The 17,552-nt window shown below is 40.4% G+C and overlaps 2 protein-coding genes across 3 annotated transcripts in view; one reads left to right on the plus strand and one right to left on the minus strand.

Annotated features, from left to right (window-relative positions):
- LOC123676981 (spectrin alpha chain, non-erythrocytic 1) overlaps positions 1-16,065 on the plus strand; it is a 45,495-nt gene extending 29,430 nt beyond the window's left edge. The window contains exons 4-32 of one of the 2 annotated variants that reach the window (XM_045613349.1): positions 22-408; positions 1,009-1,461; positions 1,545-2,075; positions 2,134-2,353; positions 2,407-2,631; positions 2,686-3,229; positions 3,287-3,536; positions 3,589-4,259; positions 4,314-4,551; positions 4,631-4,770; positions 4,883-5,076; positions 5,186-5,505; positions 5,559-5,996; positions 6,068-6,286; positions 6,341-6,637; positions 6,702-6,847; positions 7,457-7,513; positions 7,668-7,950; positions 8,038-8,341; positions 8,398-8,577; positions 8,640-11,425; positions 11,602-11,832; positions 11,986-12,381; positions 12,525-12,877; positions 12,937-13,408; positions 13,486-13,885; positions 15,041-15,429; positions 15,516-15,654; positions 15,717-16,065. In XM_045613349.1, the coding sequence (XP_045469305.1) occupies positions 22-408; positions 1,009-1,461; positions 1,545-2,075; positions 2,134-2,353; positions 2,407-2,631; positions 2,686-3,229; positions 3,287-3,536; positions 3,589-4,259; positions 4,314-4,551; positions 4,631-4,770; positions 4,883-5,076; positions 5,186-5,505; positions 5,559-5,996; positions 6,068-6,286; positions 6,341-6,637; positions 6,702-6,847; positions 7,457-7,513; positions 7,668-7,950; positions 8,038-8,341; positions 8,398-8,577; positions 8,640-11,425; positions 11,602-11,832; positions 11,986-12,381; positions 12,525-12,877; positions 12,937-13,408; positions 13,486-13,885; positions 15,041-15,429; positions 15,516-15,654; positions 15,717-15,859 (11,406 nt within the window). In that variant the 3' untranslated portion in view covers positions 15,860-16,065. The remainder of the gene's footprint in view (positions 1-21; positions 409-1,008; positions 1,462-1,544; positions 2,076-2,133; positions 2,354-2,406; positions 2,632-2,685; positions 3,230-3,286; positions 3,537-3,588; positions 4,260-4,313; positions 4,552-4,630; positions 4,771-4,882; positions 5,077-5,185; positions 5,506-5,558; positions 5,997-6,067; positions 6,287-6,340; positions 6,638-6,701; positions 6,848-7,456; positions 7,514-7,667; positions 7,951-8,037; positions 8,342-8,397; positions 8,578-8,639; positions 11,426-11,601; positions 11,833-11,985; positions 12,382-12,524; positions 12,878-12,936; positions 13,409-13,485; positions 13,886-15,040; positions 15,430-15,515; positions 15,655-15,716) is intronic. The other variant, XM_045613350.1, reaches the window with a different exon arrangement.
- Positions 16,066-16,238: 173 nt separating this feature from the next.
- On the minus strand, positions 16,239-17,234 carry LOC123676985 (tRNA N(3)-methylcytidine methyltransferase METTL6). The gene is made up of 2 exons (XM_045613355.1): positions 16,526-17,234; positions 16,239-16,472 (listed from the first exon to the last, which is right to left on the minus strand). The coding sequence occupies exons 1-2, from the start codon at positions 17,164-17,166 to the stop codon at positions 16,313-16,315; spliced, it is 801 nt and encodes a 266-aa protein (XP_045469311.1). The 5' UTR covers positions 17,167-17,234; the 3' UTR covers positions 16,239-16,312.
- Between the last annotated feature and the right edge of the window lie 318 nt (positions 17,235-17,552).

A 17,552-nucleotide genomic window follows, 5' to 3' on the forward strand; every position in this document is an offset into this window, starting at 1 on the left:
TCTACCCTTATGGTTTTCCAGGACGAAGATAACGAGAGCTCCGAAAAGAAATCAGCCAAAGATGCCCTCCTGTTGTGGGCCCAAAGAAAAACACACGGTTACCCCGGTGTCAACATTAACGATTTTTCTTCTTCTTGGAGGAGCGGTCTCGGTTTTAACGCCCTCATACACAACCACAGGCCGGACCTGTTCGATTACAACGAGCTGGTACAAAACAAGAATATAGACAACTTAAATCATGCCTTCGACGTGGCCAACAATGAGCTTGGTATACCTAGGTTGCTGGACGCTGAAGACATAGACACGTCTAGACCAGATGAGAAGAGTATAATGACATATGTAGCATCGTACTACCACACATTTGCCAGGATGAAGAATGAAGAGAAGAGCGGAAGAAGAATTGCTAAGGTGAGTAAAGATTATTGAAACTTGGAGATTCATTTTGATAAAGGAGCGTCAATAAGAAACAATAGCTTGAGTATCATAAAAGAGTTGCATTTGGTTCCAAGGCTTTCTCTATGCATTGCTAAGACACTTCATTGATACTACCAGGTGTTCTAGAGACACCAAGTATAATTAGAAGAATTTGTCATTATCTCCCGAATGTTCCAAATACTTCTTATCCAGAAATTATCGTTGGAATTCTCTAGCTAATTGGAAAGAATGCATTTTCTTAGTAAGAGTCAGTTAGTGTCAAATATTAGTGAGAAAGGTTTCCTGGTATAACAAATATGAATTTTAATGGTTTGAGGACTTTTCTAGTACGAGTGTTCAACACTTTCTTGGATTTTGGAAGGAACAGTGAAAAATGCATCCAAAAACATGTCAACCTTCTTCAGAAAGTAAGAAATCTGGTTTTGTCTCATAACTTATTGAGACCTAAATATTCAGTTCGAGAAAAGATTTTCTGTCACAAACCAGTGATATTATTATATTATTACAAACAAATTTTTTCTCTCGACCATTCCTCTAAAGTAACAAAACCTAACCTAACCTCAAATTTCGCAGATCATAAACCAAATGGTAGACTCCGACAAGAACAAAGTAAGATACGAGAAGATGACGACCGACCTACTGGAATGGATACACGAGAAAATCACACAGCTGGAGAACAGGGAATTTCCGAACTCACTGGAAGGCATCCAGATCTTACTGTTGGCCTTCGGAAAGTACAGGACACAAGAAAAACCCCCAAAGTACAAGGAGCGTAGCGAGATCGAAGCTCTGTACTTCACTATCAACATGCAGCTGAAGGAACTGAGACAGCCCAGTTACATCCCACCAGACGGCAAACTGGTACAAGACATCGAGAGGACTTGGCAAACTTTAGAGACTTCCGAACACAAACGAGAGGTGGCGCTAAGGACAGAGCTACGGAGGCAGGAGAGGCTGGAACAACTCTGTTTCAAGTTCGAAAGGAAAGTCATACTCAGGGAGGGATACCTGAAGGAGATGATACAGGTTGGTTTCATTTACGATATTTCTTTTTGTCTCGTTGTTCACGTTCTCATAGTCGTAACTGGGTTAAATAATATAATTTTCAGGTGTTATCCGAGCCAAGATACGGCTCCAACTTGGGCCAAGTGGACGCCACGAACAAAAAGCACGAAGCTATAATAGCGGACATCATGTCCAGAGAAAGCAGGGTACACGATCTTGCCCAAATGTGCGACGAACTGATCAAGGAGAACTACAGAGATTCCGAAAAAGTCAAGGACAAACACCAGAAGATAAAAGAACAGTGGGACACATTGATGGCACTTCTGGACAAACATAAGAAGAACCTCAACAGGATGGGGCAGATCATGTCCTTGCTCAGAGAAATCGACACCACGATGGTGGGGATGCAGCAGCTGAAATCCGACTTGAGCACGCTCGATACGGGTGTCCACTTGATAGCGGTGGAGGAGCTTCAACAAAGACACGCCCTCCAAGAGCTTCAACTTACATCCTTCGGTGACAGTGTGAAAAAGCTGCAAAGGCTAGGCGATCAAGTACAAGTGGATAACGCAAAGGAAAAAGAATTAGTTAAGAATAAATTAGAGAGGCTGCAAGCAGCTTACAAAGAATTACAAGTGAGTTAACGTCTCCTCTCCTTCTTATAATAATTCATATTCTTGCTTTGATTTTTAGGAGGTTAGTGCTCACCGTAAAGCAATATTGGATGAGGCTAGGAACTTTTATCAGTTCCTACAAGATCAAGGGGATGCTGAGGCGTGGTTGATCGAGAAACAGCGAATCTGCCAAGCTGGTATAACAGCCAAAGACTTGAGAGGAGTCTTAGCCTTACAGCAGAAACATAAAGTATTGATAGATGAGATCAAAGCAAGAAAAACCAAAATCGATCAATTAGGTAAGCTATCTTTCCAACATCTTTTATAAATTTAGCTAACCTCAATTCTTCAGGTTCAACCGGAAAACAGCTCTTGGTACAAAACCATCCAAGGTCTCCAGAGATCCAACAGCACATGGACAAGATGAAACAAGAGTGGGCTGTACTGGAAGAATTGGTAGATAAACGTTCTAAACAGCTACAAGATGCTGTTGAAACCTACCAGTTCTACGCAGATGCCAATGAAGCTGACTCTTGGTTGAATGAAAAAACGTCTCTTGTTGCTTCCAGCGATTACGGTATGTAAAATTAACATTGCCAATTACAAGTTTTAAAAATGTTCATTTTTTTAGGATCCGATGAACCTAGTGCACAAGCACTACTGTCCAGACATAAGGACTTGGAAGGGGAGATCAACGCTTACAGTGGAGACGTTCAAAGTCTCAATACTCAAGCAGAAAGGTTAATCGCTTCTGGTATATCACATCTAGATCTGACATCAGAGAACCAACCAGAGGAACCAATCGAGGAAACTGTATACGAAACGAGGATGGTTCCTATGGAGGTGTACGAAGATGAACCTGTAGAGAGGATAGAGTACAAGACGGTGCTTGAGGAAAGAAAAGTACCTCAAGTACGCGCCTTGTATCCCTTCAACGACCATGGTCTCACCATGGTCAAAGGTGAGGTTATGTTCCTCCTGAACAAGAGCAATCCAGACTGGTGGTGTGTGAGAAAAGCGGACGGCACCGACGGTTTTGCCCCCGCCAATTATGTCGCCGAGATTGAGCCTAGGATCATTCAGATACCGCTGAAGAAAGCAGAGACTGTAAAAACCATACAGAGGGTCAAAAAGACCAAAATGGTGAATCAAAAAGTACCTGTCAAAGTATTTAAGTGAGTGTTTATACGCCCTTTTATGAGGAACAATACTAATTACTCGATTTTTTACAGGCAAAGGAAGCAGCCAAAAAGTAAAGTGGATGATAGTGTAAGTGTACCTAAGAGACAGAAAAAAATAAATGATACTTACGACGACCTGAAGAAGATGGCAGCTACAAGGCATGCTCTTTTGGAAGATTCTATGCGATTGTTCAAATTCTACAAAGAATGCGACGATTTTGAGAGGTGGATGAAGGATAAAGAGAAGTTCCTTGGCGAAGAACCAGACGGTAATGTGGAACAAGCCAAGAGGAAATATGAGGTAAGTCCAAATCATCTCCAACTTTTCGGTGGACTCACTTGAGATTTTACAGAAATTTGTGACCGACTTATCGGCCAGCAGCAACCGTATGGATGAATTGGGAGAAGCGGTTAAAGAATTCGAGAGCATGAACCATTCCCAGATCGACAAGGTCAAAGCTAGACATCGTCAGATACAGGGGGCATGGAAAAGACTCAACCAGCTGAAGACCCAGAAGGAGAGAAGTTTGGCTGGCGCCAGCAGCGTAGAACTGTTCCAGAAGCTGTGCGAGGAGGCTAAAGACTGGATGATGGAGAAGATGGAACAGCTCAAGATAGACATTTTGGGACACGACTTGAAGACTGTCCAAGCGTTGCAAAGGAAACATGATAACTTAGAGCGTGAGCTAAATCCTTTGGAGGAAAAAGTCAGCAAGGTCATCCTTTTGGCGAATTCCGTAAAAACTGCTTATCCAAACGAAAAAGGAAACGTTATGGAGAAGCAGAAGGAGATAGAGGATCTGTGGCAGAAAGTCAAAGACAAGGCATTGGAGCGAAGAGCTCGGTTGGAAGATGCAGTCGGTTTGCAGATCTTCGACAACAGCTGCAAGGATCTCTTGAATTGGGTGGCAGATGTCAAGAATGAAATCAACGCGGAGAACACTGTTAGAGACGTACAAACTGCTGAAAACTTACTGAAACACCATAAAGACTTGGAAAAGGAGATTTTGTCCAAAAATGATGAGTAAGTATCTCGATTGAAAACCTTATTAGGTTCAACAGGAGGATTTGGTTACAGATTCAAACAGTTGGCCGACTTGGGAAGGAAGCTCTGCAAGTCCAACAACAACAAAGAAGACATCCAGGGCAAAGTGCAGAGGCTCGAGGAAGAACAAGCTGCTTTGATGCGAGGTTGGAAAGAAAAGTTGCACTGGATCGAACAGTGTCTTCAATTGCAGAACTTCAACAAGGAGGCTGATAATATAGACGCTGCTACGTCTGCTCACTTCAATTTCCTGGAATATCCAGACCACGGGGTTGGTAATTCTATAATTTTAACAGCGTTGTTTTGATGTTTTTCATTTCCTTTTATTTTTTTTATTTGTTTCATTTTAGAGCTCTTTGGACGAGGTTGAAGCTTTGCAAAAGCAACATAGAGCTTTTACTAATACTTTATTCGCTCAAGACGATCGTATTAATGCTTTTAACAAAAGAGCAGACCTCTTGATCGCGGATCAACATTATGAGAGCGCAGCGTAAGTTTTATTTCTCACTTTAGTTTTTTTTCTTCGCCTTCGTTTAAATCTGGCCTGGTTTGGAAATATTACGTTGTGAGTTTGATGGTTTTAAAATTGCATTATTTCATAGGATCGACGAAAAAAGAAACAACGTTTTGGAACGAAGGGCAGCTGTCAAAGAGCTTAGCCAACAGAAATGGAAAAAATTGGAGGCTTGTAAGAATTACCGTGAGTTCTGCGCAGAAGTTGAAGACTTGAGGGCTTGGATGGCTGATAAGTCCAAAACTGCTTCAGATGAGAGCTACAGAGACCTCGCAAACCTAGGTATCTTCATCTATCCTTAATTACACATACATTGCTAACTTCTTTCGAGAAATTTATTTTGCTCTAAGTGTGCTTCTTGAAATATATCCTAATCTAAAAATTTTTCCAGAACGTAAACTGCAAAAACACGAGGCCTTCGAGAGAGAACTGAGAGCCAACGAAGGCCAACTCAGAACAGTTAACAATCTAGGACAAGCTCTGATATCCGAAAACAGCACCTGGAAAGACGAGGTTGCCAAAACTCTCAGCGAACTGAACAGCGAATGGCAAGACCTGGTAGGGTTGTCCTTGAAAAAAGGGCGGTGCTTAAGGCAGGCCGTCAACCAGCACGCCTACAACTCCTCGGTCGACGACGTGAAGACCAAACTGGACGAGATAGAGGATCATTTGAATAGTCAGAACTTGGGAAATGATTTAAGATCTTGCAAGGTACTTTTTTATCTTTTCTCATCTCGGTATCGACTAAAATTGAAATATTCTAGGATCTTTTGCGACGTCATGAGGATCTGGTCACCGAGTTGGGTCAATGTGCTAACAGGGTCGACGATCTTGTTAAACAGAGCGGTGAAATGAACGAGGATGGACACTTCGACTCTGCCGCTATCGGAAACAATGCTCTGGCGCTTCAGAAACGTCTGTATGATCTGGACCAACCTGCCAAGCAACGCAGGGCTAAGCTAGAGAAGTCCTTGCAGTACTACAAGTTTTGGTTCGACTTGGACACGCAGCTTCAGTGGATCAAAGACCATCTTCCCTTGGCTTCTTCGGATACCTTGGGGCAGAACTTGCATCAAGCACAGAACCTTCATAAGAAACACAAGAAGCTGGAAGCAGAGATTCAAGGTCACCAGCCTGACATCGACAAGACTTTGGACATTGGGAAGGAGCTGATCAAGCAAGAACATCCGGAGAAAGTTCAAGTGAGTTTTACACTACTGAACTTCCAAATCTACAAACCTGTACAAATTCTATATCATATTTATTTCAATAGATTGAAAAGCTGAGCAACGATCTCATTGATGCTTGGACTGATTTGAATAAAAAAGCTGCAGTTAGGGCTCAAAATCTCGAACAATCCCTGAAAGCCCAACAATTTTATTTTGAAGCCAGTGAAGTAGAATCCTGGTTAAATGAGAAATCAGATGTTTTGGCCAGTACTGATTATGGTAGAGATAGGGATTCAGCTACGAAGCTTTTGACCAAACACAAGGTATCAAATTGTGAATATTTTTTGTCTGAATGAGATTGCAGATAGTTTTTACAGGTTTTACAATTGGAACTTGACACTTACAAGAACATAATAGCAGAAATGGGACGAGGCGTTCAGGAACTAACCAAAGTAAATCATCCCGAATCCAAGACCATAACGGAGAGGCAGTCCAGTCTGGAACATCTTGTCAGATCTTTGCAGAGGAAAGCCGCTTTACGGCAACACCGCCTCATGGAATCGTTGTTCAGACATGAGTACTTCTTGGAATCTGAAGAATTAGAGGATTGGATCATGGAGAATCTGCAACAGGCATCCTCCGAAGATTATGGTCAGGATTATGAGCATTTGATTGTGAGTAGATTGTTTTAAAATCATCTATATCAGTTAACCTCACTTAACGACTATTCACTTATAGGTTTTGAGGAACAAATTCGACGATTTCAAGTTGCGCATTGAGTCTGGGGCTGAGAGATTCAGACAGTGCGAAGCTTTAGCTCAAAAACTAATAGCCAATCAGAGTTCCTACATTAATGACATCAACGCCAAACAAGAGCAGTTAGTGTGAGTATATTGAATAATTATTTTTCTGAGAGTCATTGGTTTGCACTTTTTGCATGGTTTCCGTTTAATTTCTTCTTTCCTGTTTTATTTGAACTAAGTTTGTGTCTAAATTATGGTGATTAAATAAAATAATTGTTTTGACTAACATAATTTTTGGTATTCAATTTGTTTTTCTGGAAGGATGATATGTTTATAGAATTATCACACAGGTAGTGTGTAGTCAAGAAAAACAATTACTTGAATTCAGGAACTTGTTCGAATTCGTAATTAAGCAATTTTTTATAATTTGTCTTGTGTGAAAATTACATAGTTGAAGTTTTGGAGATAACACACTTTATCAATGTACTTTATATACACAAAATTTCAATGGAATTTATTATATTAAAATTTAATTCCAAAAAAAACAAGCGTGCAAAAGCTAGGGATCTTCTTGAGTTTAATTGTTCTCAATACGTTGAAGGATTACTTGATGCTTCAAGGTGATCGATTTGAAATATAATTTCTTCATTCTTTCTCTGTCGGATGATAATAATAAATGACACTCTTTTCATTCATATCCACACTTTTTAGAATTTTGTGGTAATTTGCATGTGGTGTTGGTTTTTTTAGCACAGAAACACCCTCTGAAATGTATGACGAGGTGATGGAAAGGCATGATTTAGTGAGGTAATATTTTAATTTTTTATTGTGTTGTGTTGTATGTGTTTTAACCTCAATCTAAAAACATCTGGTTGTGAATATTCGTATATTCAAAAACTTCGAATACTACAACTTTACTGTTGTTTCTGGAGAATAACCTAACATAATCATGAAATTTCAGTGAATCATGGGAAAGGTTACACGATCAGATCAACAACCGTGAAGTACGCTTGCAGGCAGCTGGAGAAATACATCGTTTCCATAGAGACGTCGCAGATGCTCTCCAAAGGATCCAAGAGAAGAACGCTTCTCTTGGCACTGAGCTAGGAAGAGACCTTAACTCAGCCTTAGCCTTGTTGAGAAAGCACGAGAAATTCGAAAATGAGCTAGTTGCTCTTGAGGCTCAACTACAGCTGTTGGTTGAAGATGCTTCCAGACTACAGAAGGTGTATCCAAGCAACAAGGTAAGAATTGAATATTGTACCTCAGGGTTTGGGAGTTTTTTGCTTCCGAGAAGGAAGAAAAAGGTTTTTATCTTTATCTGTTTTCAGCCAAATATCCAGCAGAAACAAGAATTGGTGGTGGACGCTTGGAACAAGCTGAAACAAAAGGACGACGCCAGACATGATCAACTCCAGGCAAGCGTCGATCTGCAGAGATTCTTTAAGCAAGTCAGAGATCTGACCAACTGGGCAATCGGCCTCCGTCTTGCCATATCAGCCGAAGAGAACGCTAGAAGCATAGCACGGGCACAAGTCTTGAAAAGTGAACATGACGCCCTGAAGAGCGAGATAGAAGCAAGGGAAAAGAGTTTCCATGAAGTGGCCGAAAACTTGACAGCCATGGAGCAGACAGGTATGTGTTCTATTCAGTCTTCGAGAACAACTTACTGAAGTTTTTATTTGTTTTAGGACACTATGCGGCTGCAGAGGCTGTGGAAAAGTATAAAAATCTGGTGGAAGAAGGCCAGAAGTTACACAACGCTTGGCTTTTGAAGAAAATTTACCTAGATCAGTTGTACGATCTCCATCTCTTCTACAGAGAAACAAAACTCATCGAAGATGCAACCAACGCTCAAGAAGCTGCACTAGGTTAGTCCCCACTTAAAATAAACCGAATTAAATATAGGTTACTGTTTTATCTCTTCTTGCAGGTATTTTAGACCTTGGAGAGACAGTGGAAGAAGTCGCTAACCAGCTGAAGAAACACGAGGAGTTCGAGAAAGTGATCTACCACCAAGACGAAAAACTGGACATTCTGTATCAGTCAGGACACAAACTAGTGTCCCAGAACCACTTCGATTCCCCATCAATATCAGCGAAGTTGGATGAAATCAAAGAAAAACGACGAAGAGTCTACCAGCTTTGCTTGGAGAGAAAAATACTGTTAGATAATGCACTTCTTTATGCAGAATTCAACAGAGATATAACAGAGATCCAAATGTGGATAACTGAAAAACAGAAAAAATTGGAGACACAAATCAAAGCCAGCGATGTCCATAATCTGGAGGATAAGATTAAAATGTTGCAGAAACATCAGGCTTTACAGGCCGAGGTTACTGCTAATGAAATAAGAATAGTGGAAATCAAACAGAAGGGAGAGAAGTTGCTCAATTTAAAACATTCTGCCTCTAACGACATCAAAATGAAACTGAGAAATCTGCAAGAGTCTTGGAATGAACTGTTAAGAGAGGTGCAGTTCCGAGGTAAAGGTTTAGAAGAAGCCCAAGATATCCTGGAGTTCAACAACCAGTTGGATAAGATAGAGACCTGGATCAGAGATAAAGAAGTTATGGTTCAGGCTGGAGACACTGGAAGAGATTATGAACATTGCCAAGCTCTTCAACGTAAACTAGATGACGTTGACAGCGATATGAGGGTCGACGATTCGAAAGTCAAACTCATTTACTCCTTGGCCAATAAACTCGAGAGGCAAGGCCATAAGGGCGTCCAAGAAAGGAAAGACAACTTCATCAAAAAATGGCAAGATCTGCAAGGAGCTCTTGTGTCCTACAGAAACAAACTTGCAGGAGCTGCGGAGATTCATCTTTTCAACAGAGATGTCATGGATACTATTGATAGGATAGACGAGAAACGCAAGGCTCTGCAGAATGAAGAAGTTGGTCGTGATTTGGTATCTGTCCAAGCTCTGCAAAGGAAACAGGAAGCCTTAGAAACGGAGATCAAGGCCGTAGAGAAGAAGTTGGATGAACACGGTACCAATGCCATCTTGTTGAGTGACAAGTATCACGACGCTATCGAAGAAATACAGGAGAGAATGGATAACTTGCACCAGCACTGGACCGATCTGCTCGAAGCTAACAGCAAAAGGAAAGAAACCTTGCACAATTCTTACTCTTTGCAGAAGTTCTTATCTGAAGTTAAGGATTTGGAGGTTTGGGCCGGCGATATAATATACCGAATGGAGGCCAGACAAAAACCGGAAAATATAGCCGAAGCTGAGACCCAAATTGAGTTTCACAACGAGCTTAAAGCGGAAATCAACGGAAGGAACGAGGTCTTCAATAAACTGATCGATGTGGGAGAGAGATCCAAAGAGTCGGAAATTAGAGGAGAAACGGAAAAACTCAAAGAAACCCAGAAGAGGGTGTTCGAAGCCTGGAACCACCACAAGCGGGAGATCACCTACGATTACGACCTACAAGACTTCAAGGATCAAATCAATCAAATTAAGAATTGGTTGGCGAGCAAAGAGGCTTTCTTAAACAACGATGACGTTGGAGACACTCCAAGCGCTGTCGAAGCTTTGATCAGGAAACACCAGGACTTCACAAAGATGCTTGAGCAACAGTTGGTGAGAGTGGATGATCTGGAAGTTGTCTCCAAGAAATTAGCCGACCAAGAAAGGAACCAAAACAACCAGGAAGTATCGAAGAGGATGGACGCTATCCTAGATAGAAAAAATAAACTTTTACAAATGACGGAAGCCAGGAGACTTAAACTGGATGAATCCAGAGCCCTTCAGAAGTTCCTGAAGAACGTATGCAGCGTGGAGATCTGGTTGAATCAGAAGCTTCAGATAGCGGCAGATGAAAGTTATAGGGAACCACATAACTTACAAAGTAAAATACAGAAGCATTCTACGTTCGAGGCAGAGGTTATGGCAAGCGATGAAAGGGTTCAAAGTGTAATAGACGAAGGACAAGAGTTAATACATTCAGAACACTATGCCAAAGATGAGATAGCTGTAAGGTTGGAAGAAATCGAGGAAGATTGGAAGAGACTGTTGGAACTAACGCAGATCAAACGTGAAAAGCTGAACGAGGCCTATCAAGCACTCCTCTTCATCAGATCCATCGAAGAGTTTGAGGTTTGGCTGAGCGAAGTCGAGGCTCAAGTCACCTCTAACGATGTAGGAAATGACTTAGCTTCAGTCAACAATATACTAAAACGTCACCTAGCATTGGAAAATGATTACCAACAGCACATAGAAAACTGCGAGAGCATCAACGAGATGGCAGAACAGTTCTCAAAGAGCAATAACTTCATGAAGCGCGAGATTGAAGAGAGAGCGCAACACGCCATAACCAGGTTCCACCAGCTAAAGTCTCCCCTGCAGGCCAAGAAAGATCTGGCCGAATCCTGCCTGATGCTGCAGCAGTTCACCAGCGAGATAGACGAGGAGTTGCAGTGGTTGAGCGATAGAGAGCCGCTGGCAGCATCTTTGGACCTGGGTACCAGTTTGACCGCGGTTCAGAGCTTGCAGAAAAAGCATCAGACACTGGAGGTAGAGCTGAACTCAAGGGAGCACATCGTGAAAGGTTTGATGGACAGAGCGGCCAACATGACAAGATCAGGTCATGAGTTCTCCAGTGATATCAATGAGAAGGTAGAGGAATTGGAGAGTAGATTCGCGATGGTTAGGGATATGGCCAGTATAAGAAGGTTAAGGTTGCAGGATGCCCTTGAGTCCCAACTGGTGAGTTTATTTCTTTATTTGGTGGGCAAAAATTCATGACTTTTCTCTTGTTAGGTTAGGTTATGACTTTTCTCTTGTTAGGTTAGCAAAAAATTTCACCTTTGGCAATGGCAAAGTTGAGATACTTGGAGTAACGTGCGTTTAACAATTTCTATTTGTCTTTTTTTTTTTTCAAGTTTTATGAGGAGAGTTCAGAGGCCGAGGCCTGGATTCATGACAGGCTGCCAGCTCTGGCAACAAGTGAGGTAGGTAGGGATGAGATTTCCACTCAGATGCTGCAAAGGAAGTTGGATATAATAGCTGCCGAAGTAAAAGCTTACCAGGAAACCATTGACAAATTATCCCAGAGATGTAGTGATCTTGTGGAAAGAGAGCACTACGATGCAGACAACATTAAAAAAAGAGAGGTATGTAAAAATTTTAGATCTAAAACCATAATGGATTACCAAGTGCAACGTATTCTATTGCTGTTTTTGCTTAGCCTTAAGCTTCAGTAAACCTTTTACCACTTTTCGACAACGTAATAGAAATACTTATTAGAGTTTTCAACCTTTTTCTAGGAACAAATAACGAACGAGTTCAAGAAGTTGCGTCAGCTGGTGGCTCAGAGAGAGGTTTCCCTTTCTGAAGCCCTACAGTATTTCGGGTTCCTCCAGGAATGCACCGAACTCCAAGAATGGATTAAAGACCAGATGACCAAATCCGATTCCGAAGAGTATGGAGTTGACGTTGAACATGTGGAACTACTAATTCAAGCCTTCGACACTTTCCACGCCAGCATAATGAACAGCGAGGCTAGGCTCCAGTCTTGTTTAGTCAGCGGAAACGCTCTGATAGAGGCCAAATGCAGCTACAGTGCCAAGATCCAAGAGAAAATGACTGAGGTCCAGACCCAATGGGAGGATCTTTTGGAGCTGGTTAACGTTCGAAAGGAAGCTTTGGCTGGAGCAAAACAGGTGAGAATGAAGAAAATTAACTTCAAAACAACAGGTGAAATAATTTCAAGAACTTCAATTCCTTTTGTCTTTCAAGGGCGAGATTGTTTGAACTACTCTACAGAAAAATAATCATTAACCATTTTTCCTTTTTTCAACAATAGGTCCATATGTTTGATAGAACTGCAGAAGAAATAATATCTTGGATACACGAGAAAGAAGCTGACTTATCCTATGATACCTATGGTCAAGACTTGGAGAGTATTCAAGATTTGCTGAGAAAACATCAGGCTTTCGAAAGTGAGCTGAAAGTTATCAAGGACAAAGTAGAATTTATAGAGCAAGAGGCCAAGAAGCTTATCGAGGAATTCCCAGATACCAAAGAGCACATTGACGACAAGAGGGAAGATACGGTGAAAGCTTACGAGTACCTTGTTGTGTGTGCAGAGAGAAGGAAAGATAACTTACAGCAATCAGAACAATCCCAAGTTTACATAGACCAATACCAAGACCTACTGTGAGTAACAATAAATGCTCTCATTTCTAAATTATTCTCTAAACTGTTTGGGTTTTCAGGGCTTGGATCAATGAGATGCTGGCGAGGGTTACAGCTCCTGAACTTCCTCAAGAAGTGCTGGAGGCGGAGTTACTTGTGGAGAAACACAGCGAGTTGAAGGTGGAGATCGACGCCAAAGATAAGGAGATGAGAAAATTCTACGAGACCGGCGAAGACTACATAAAAGAAAACCATTTCATGGCTCAAGACATCGCCGACAAAATCGAAATCCTGAAACTTCGATTTTCCCTGCTTTTAGGGACTTGGGAGAAGCGAAAGGTCATCTATGATCAGAACCTGGACGCTCAGCTGTTCAAGAGGGAGGCGTCCGTTTTGGAGAATTGGCTAATTATGAGGGAGGACGCTCTCAAAGACGAGAAATTGGGAGATAACATCTTACAAGTGGAAGATCTCATCAGGAAGCATTGCGACTTTGAGGAGACGATCAAAGCTCAAGAGGAGAAATTCTCGGCTCTCAAGAGAAAGACTATGGTAGGTGACTCTATTATTCACTTGTTTTTCCCACTATTTTTCGAATACGTTTGAAAAAACCCGGTGTAATTTTTCAGATAGAAGAGGCGTTTGCGCAACAGCTCAGGCTAGAAGAGCTGGCCAGGAAGGCCGAAAAGGAACGTCTAGAACAGGAAAAACTGGACATGCGCAAACGACAAGAGATGCAGAGGATCGCTGAGTCGCGTAGAATAGACGAAGGACGCCCCACTCCGACAATCACCATGAACGGCGTCAAACAGAATGATATACCGCCCGCCGCAGAAGATAATAAGGCCCCGGGTACGTCCCTGAGGAAGACCAATTCCGTCGCCCACTTGTTCGACAGGGACCGAGTTAGGAAGATAGGCGACAGTTCGATAAAGAGAGCCGAAAGCATGAAGACCCCTCCAAACAAGCCTATAAAGAGGACCCCATCTTTTGCGACACGCAGAAGGGGTTCCTTCAGATCGAGACCAGGTAAGGAATCGATCTTTCGAATACACTGATTCCGGAAGTTGAATAGACTATTGTACACTGCGCAAAAAAATTAACGCACATTCTGAAAATCTCAATTTTAATGAAAGTTAACTCTACATTGACTTTATAACTTATTTTTTATGTTCTCTCGGGAAGGTTTTGAACGAAACAAGACACATTAAATGGAAGACAAATTCAGGATTTCACCGAATCTTATGTGAAAGAAGAAAAATAAACAATTTTCAAAATACTGGAATGCTGATAAGTGATTTAGTACTTGGTATTTCCACCCCTTGCGTTAATTACAGCTCAGCAACGACGGTTCATACTCAAAATGAGTGATCTTAAAATGTTCTGATCTAATCCTTCCCAGATTTCTCTGAGTTGGATTCCTAAGTCATTAAGAGTAGCTGGAAGATTTTATGAACTTCTCAGCCTTCTATTGAGGTTGTCCCAAACCTGCTCAATCGGATTGAAATCTGGACTTCTTGCTGGCCATTCCATTCGAGAGACTTCAACCTCTTCAAGGTACTCCTGAACGATGCGCGCACGATTGGGACTGGCATTATCGTCCATAAAAATGAAATTTGCACCAATGTATGGGGCAAATGGCACTACATGCTCTTCAAGAATGTTCCTTATATACCTATCAGCATTCATAGCTCCATTATCAACGACCACTAAGTCTGTGCGAGCAGTCAAAGATATTCCACCCCATACCATAATCGATCCTCCCCCAAAACCAGTAGTATTCAGGAAATTGCACTGAGCATATCTTTCATGTGGACGTCTGTATACAAGGGAACGTCGATCACAATGGTAGAGGCAGAATCTAGACTCATCTGTGAAGAGAACTCTTTCCCAATCATCCTCTTCCCAATGGATATGCTCTCTCGCAAAATCCAAACGCGCCCTTCGATGGGCTGGGGTAAGAGCTGGGCCTCTTGCCGCGACACGAGGCCTTAAATCATATTCTCTGAGGCGATTTCTTATTGTCTGAGTGCTAATTTGCACCCCATGAGTTCACCTTCAGTTATAGAATGAATTTGAGATTTCCATAATGTGCGTTAATTTTTTTGCAAAGTGTAGTTGCATGAGCGTCAAGTTAAGTAACATTAGCAAAATTCAAACATTACATTTTCATGATGTTTTCAGGAAACGATGCAGCTTTGCCGCCTGTCGAAGCAGAAAGTTTCTTGGATCGGAAGCAAATATTGTCGCCTAATGGTAAAAGGGCCACAAATCGTACCTGGAAAAATTCTTACACAGTACTGTGCGGCCAGCTGATGTGCTTTTTCAAAAATAAGGAAGATTTCGCTGCTAGTAAAGCTTGTTGTCCTCCAATCAACATTCACAATGCCAAATGTACAGTAGCTGATGATTATCAAAAGAGAAAAAACACGTTTAGGTTGCAAGTCAACGATGGGTCAGAATTGTTATTCTCTACAAACTCTGAAGGGGATATGTTGGATTGGATCAATAAAATTGTGTTCAGAGCAAGATTGCCGCCTAGTCAGCAATTGCTCAATTTCGATATTGTCAAGGTGAGTTGAGCAATATTGATTTGTTATTCAACTAATTTATTAATTTTTGAGGTTTTTCATCACTAATTTTTTTTTTAATCTTGCAGGATACTAACGACTATGAGATGAGTTCACAGTCAAGTCGAACGTCAAGTCCTGAAGTAACAGAGTCAATTGTTGAACTGAGAAACCCCAATATTCAGAATGGCAGCTCTTCATCGAATTCAAGCAATCGACATTCATTGGGTAGGTTCAATATTCTTTCATTCATGATCGATCAATAATTGAACAATAACTTCCAATTTCAGATGAATACAACATGCCAACAAGACAGGAATGGAACAATTCAGCTAACAGTCGGCCAAATACGTTATCAGGAGAGCCTCCGAAAGTATCCCACAGGATATGGGATCTGTTATTGAAGAAGAAGCGACATACGTCCCAAATGTGAATGCCAAGTCTTTACGATTTATCGTAAATTTGAACCTTTGAGTATTAAGTTGTTATGGTTATGAAATATTGTTTATAGTGTAGTTTTTTATTGTATATAATTGATGGTTATTATAAATTATAGTGAACCAAATTGAAGATTTCCAAATCATTTTTGTATTTGTAATTGATTCAATGACATTAAAGTTTATAATTTTTTTCCTTGTATCCTCATTTTTTTATTTTTATTTTCACCCCAAGTATTAATAATAATTTAATTTCCACAATTATTGCAAGCATACACATATATGACAATGAAAGGAAAACACGTCAAGTAATACATAGAAATCATCTATCAAAGTATTCTTTCGAATTGAGAGGCTGACTTCATTAATTCATGGTAGGTTTAAATTATTTTATTAATAAAAAAAATTGGTTGACATTATAGGTTTTTTATTCTAGAAGAAACCTAATATCATCTTGGTTTCATAACTTTCGATTGAATGAATATCCTCGGAACATCAATATTTTCCTTTATGTTTATTGTCCTACGATGAACATAACAGTTACTTATAATTTGGAATCCAACGTTTGTGAAAATATCCTCTATATATTCTGGGGCAAAATAGAAGCTCCTGTAAAATGATCCTTTTTAGTTCAAGGAAGCTTTCATGTTTTCGTTACATACCTTGTTCCATCTTGTCTCATGTAGAAATTGTTAGCTATTTTATGACCTGCCTTAAATCTAATTTGGGCCATGTCATAAAGTCCATAATCTCTGAATAAAAGCACACCTCCTGGTTTTAAAAGTTCAAAAATATTTCTAATTGTTGATATAAACTTATCTGGGTGTATAGCAGATAATACAAATATTAAAGTTACAATATCAATCTCATTTTTGCCAATCTCTTGGTGAACATCATCAGTAGTTATATCACATTGAAAAATTTTCATAGTATTTACATTATAGAGTTGATTTTTCTTCACAAACTCAACGGCTCTTGGTGATAGATCACAAGCATAAATATATGAAAACAAATTCTCTTCCACTAAAGGAAATATAAAATTTCCTACACCGCATCCTACCTCGAAAATCACTCGTTTCTCTTCATCGTCCTTTTCATTTAATAGTTCTTTGAATTCCCGAGTTGTCCAATGTCGATCTTTGAAAAATCTCTCTTCGTTCCTTTTGTAGAACAAATCCCAGTATTTTTTAGCATTCTTTTCTAAATCATTAGCTTTGTAATCAGGGACTAATCTGGAATTTTGTTGTTCCAATTTACTCTTTTCGTCGTCAGAGAGTGATTTTGGTATAAATGTGTAGTCCATTCTGTTATGATATTTTTAAGATAACAGTAAAAATAAATAAAACAAAACTAGGTTAGGAAAGAGTGACAGATTCGAATACTCTTCTTCGGTCGGTATCGTTCGCAATCGTGAAATTTAAATTTCGCGCCATAACACTGTTTTGATAGAACAATTGATTAATAATTAACAACTTATTATTTGGCAAAGGTAGTGTGGGTACTGTACTGTATCGAGCTGTAGATTCTGGGTTGTTTTAGCTGTTATCTAGCCTCGGATTTTCATTTCAGTATATTTGAAGTTTTTTTCGTTTTCTGAACACATTGAGAGAGGAATAGTTGAGGAAGAGGAAGTGTCATTCAATTAAAATGGCATTTCTGAAATTAATGAAATTTTAGGTTACAAACTTA

Source organism: Harmonia axyridis, chromosome 3 (assembly GCF_914767665.1).
Source record: "Harmonia axyridis chromosome 3, icHarAxyr1.1, whole genome shotgun sequence".
In the NCBI taxonomy this organism is placed as follows: domain Eukaryota; kingdom Metazoa; phylum Arthropoda; class Insecta; order Coleoptera; family Coccinellidae; genus Harmonia; species Harmonia axyridis.

What these genes read in the sequence shown, in the direction of transcription:
- LOC123676985 (XM_045613355.1), bottom strand. Translation starts at nt 17,166, where the DNA reads ATGGACTACACATTTATACCAAAATCACTCTCTGACGACGAAAAGAGT. An exon ending in ATGAGACAAGATGGAACAAG is followed by an intron (nt 16,473 to 16,525) that starts GTATGTAACGAA and finishes ATCATTTTACAG; the next exon opens with GAGCTTCTATTTTGCCCCAG.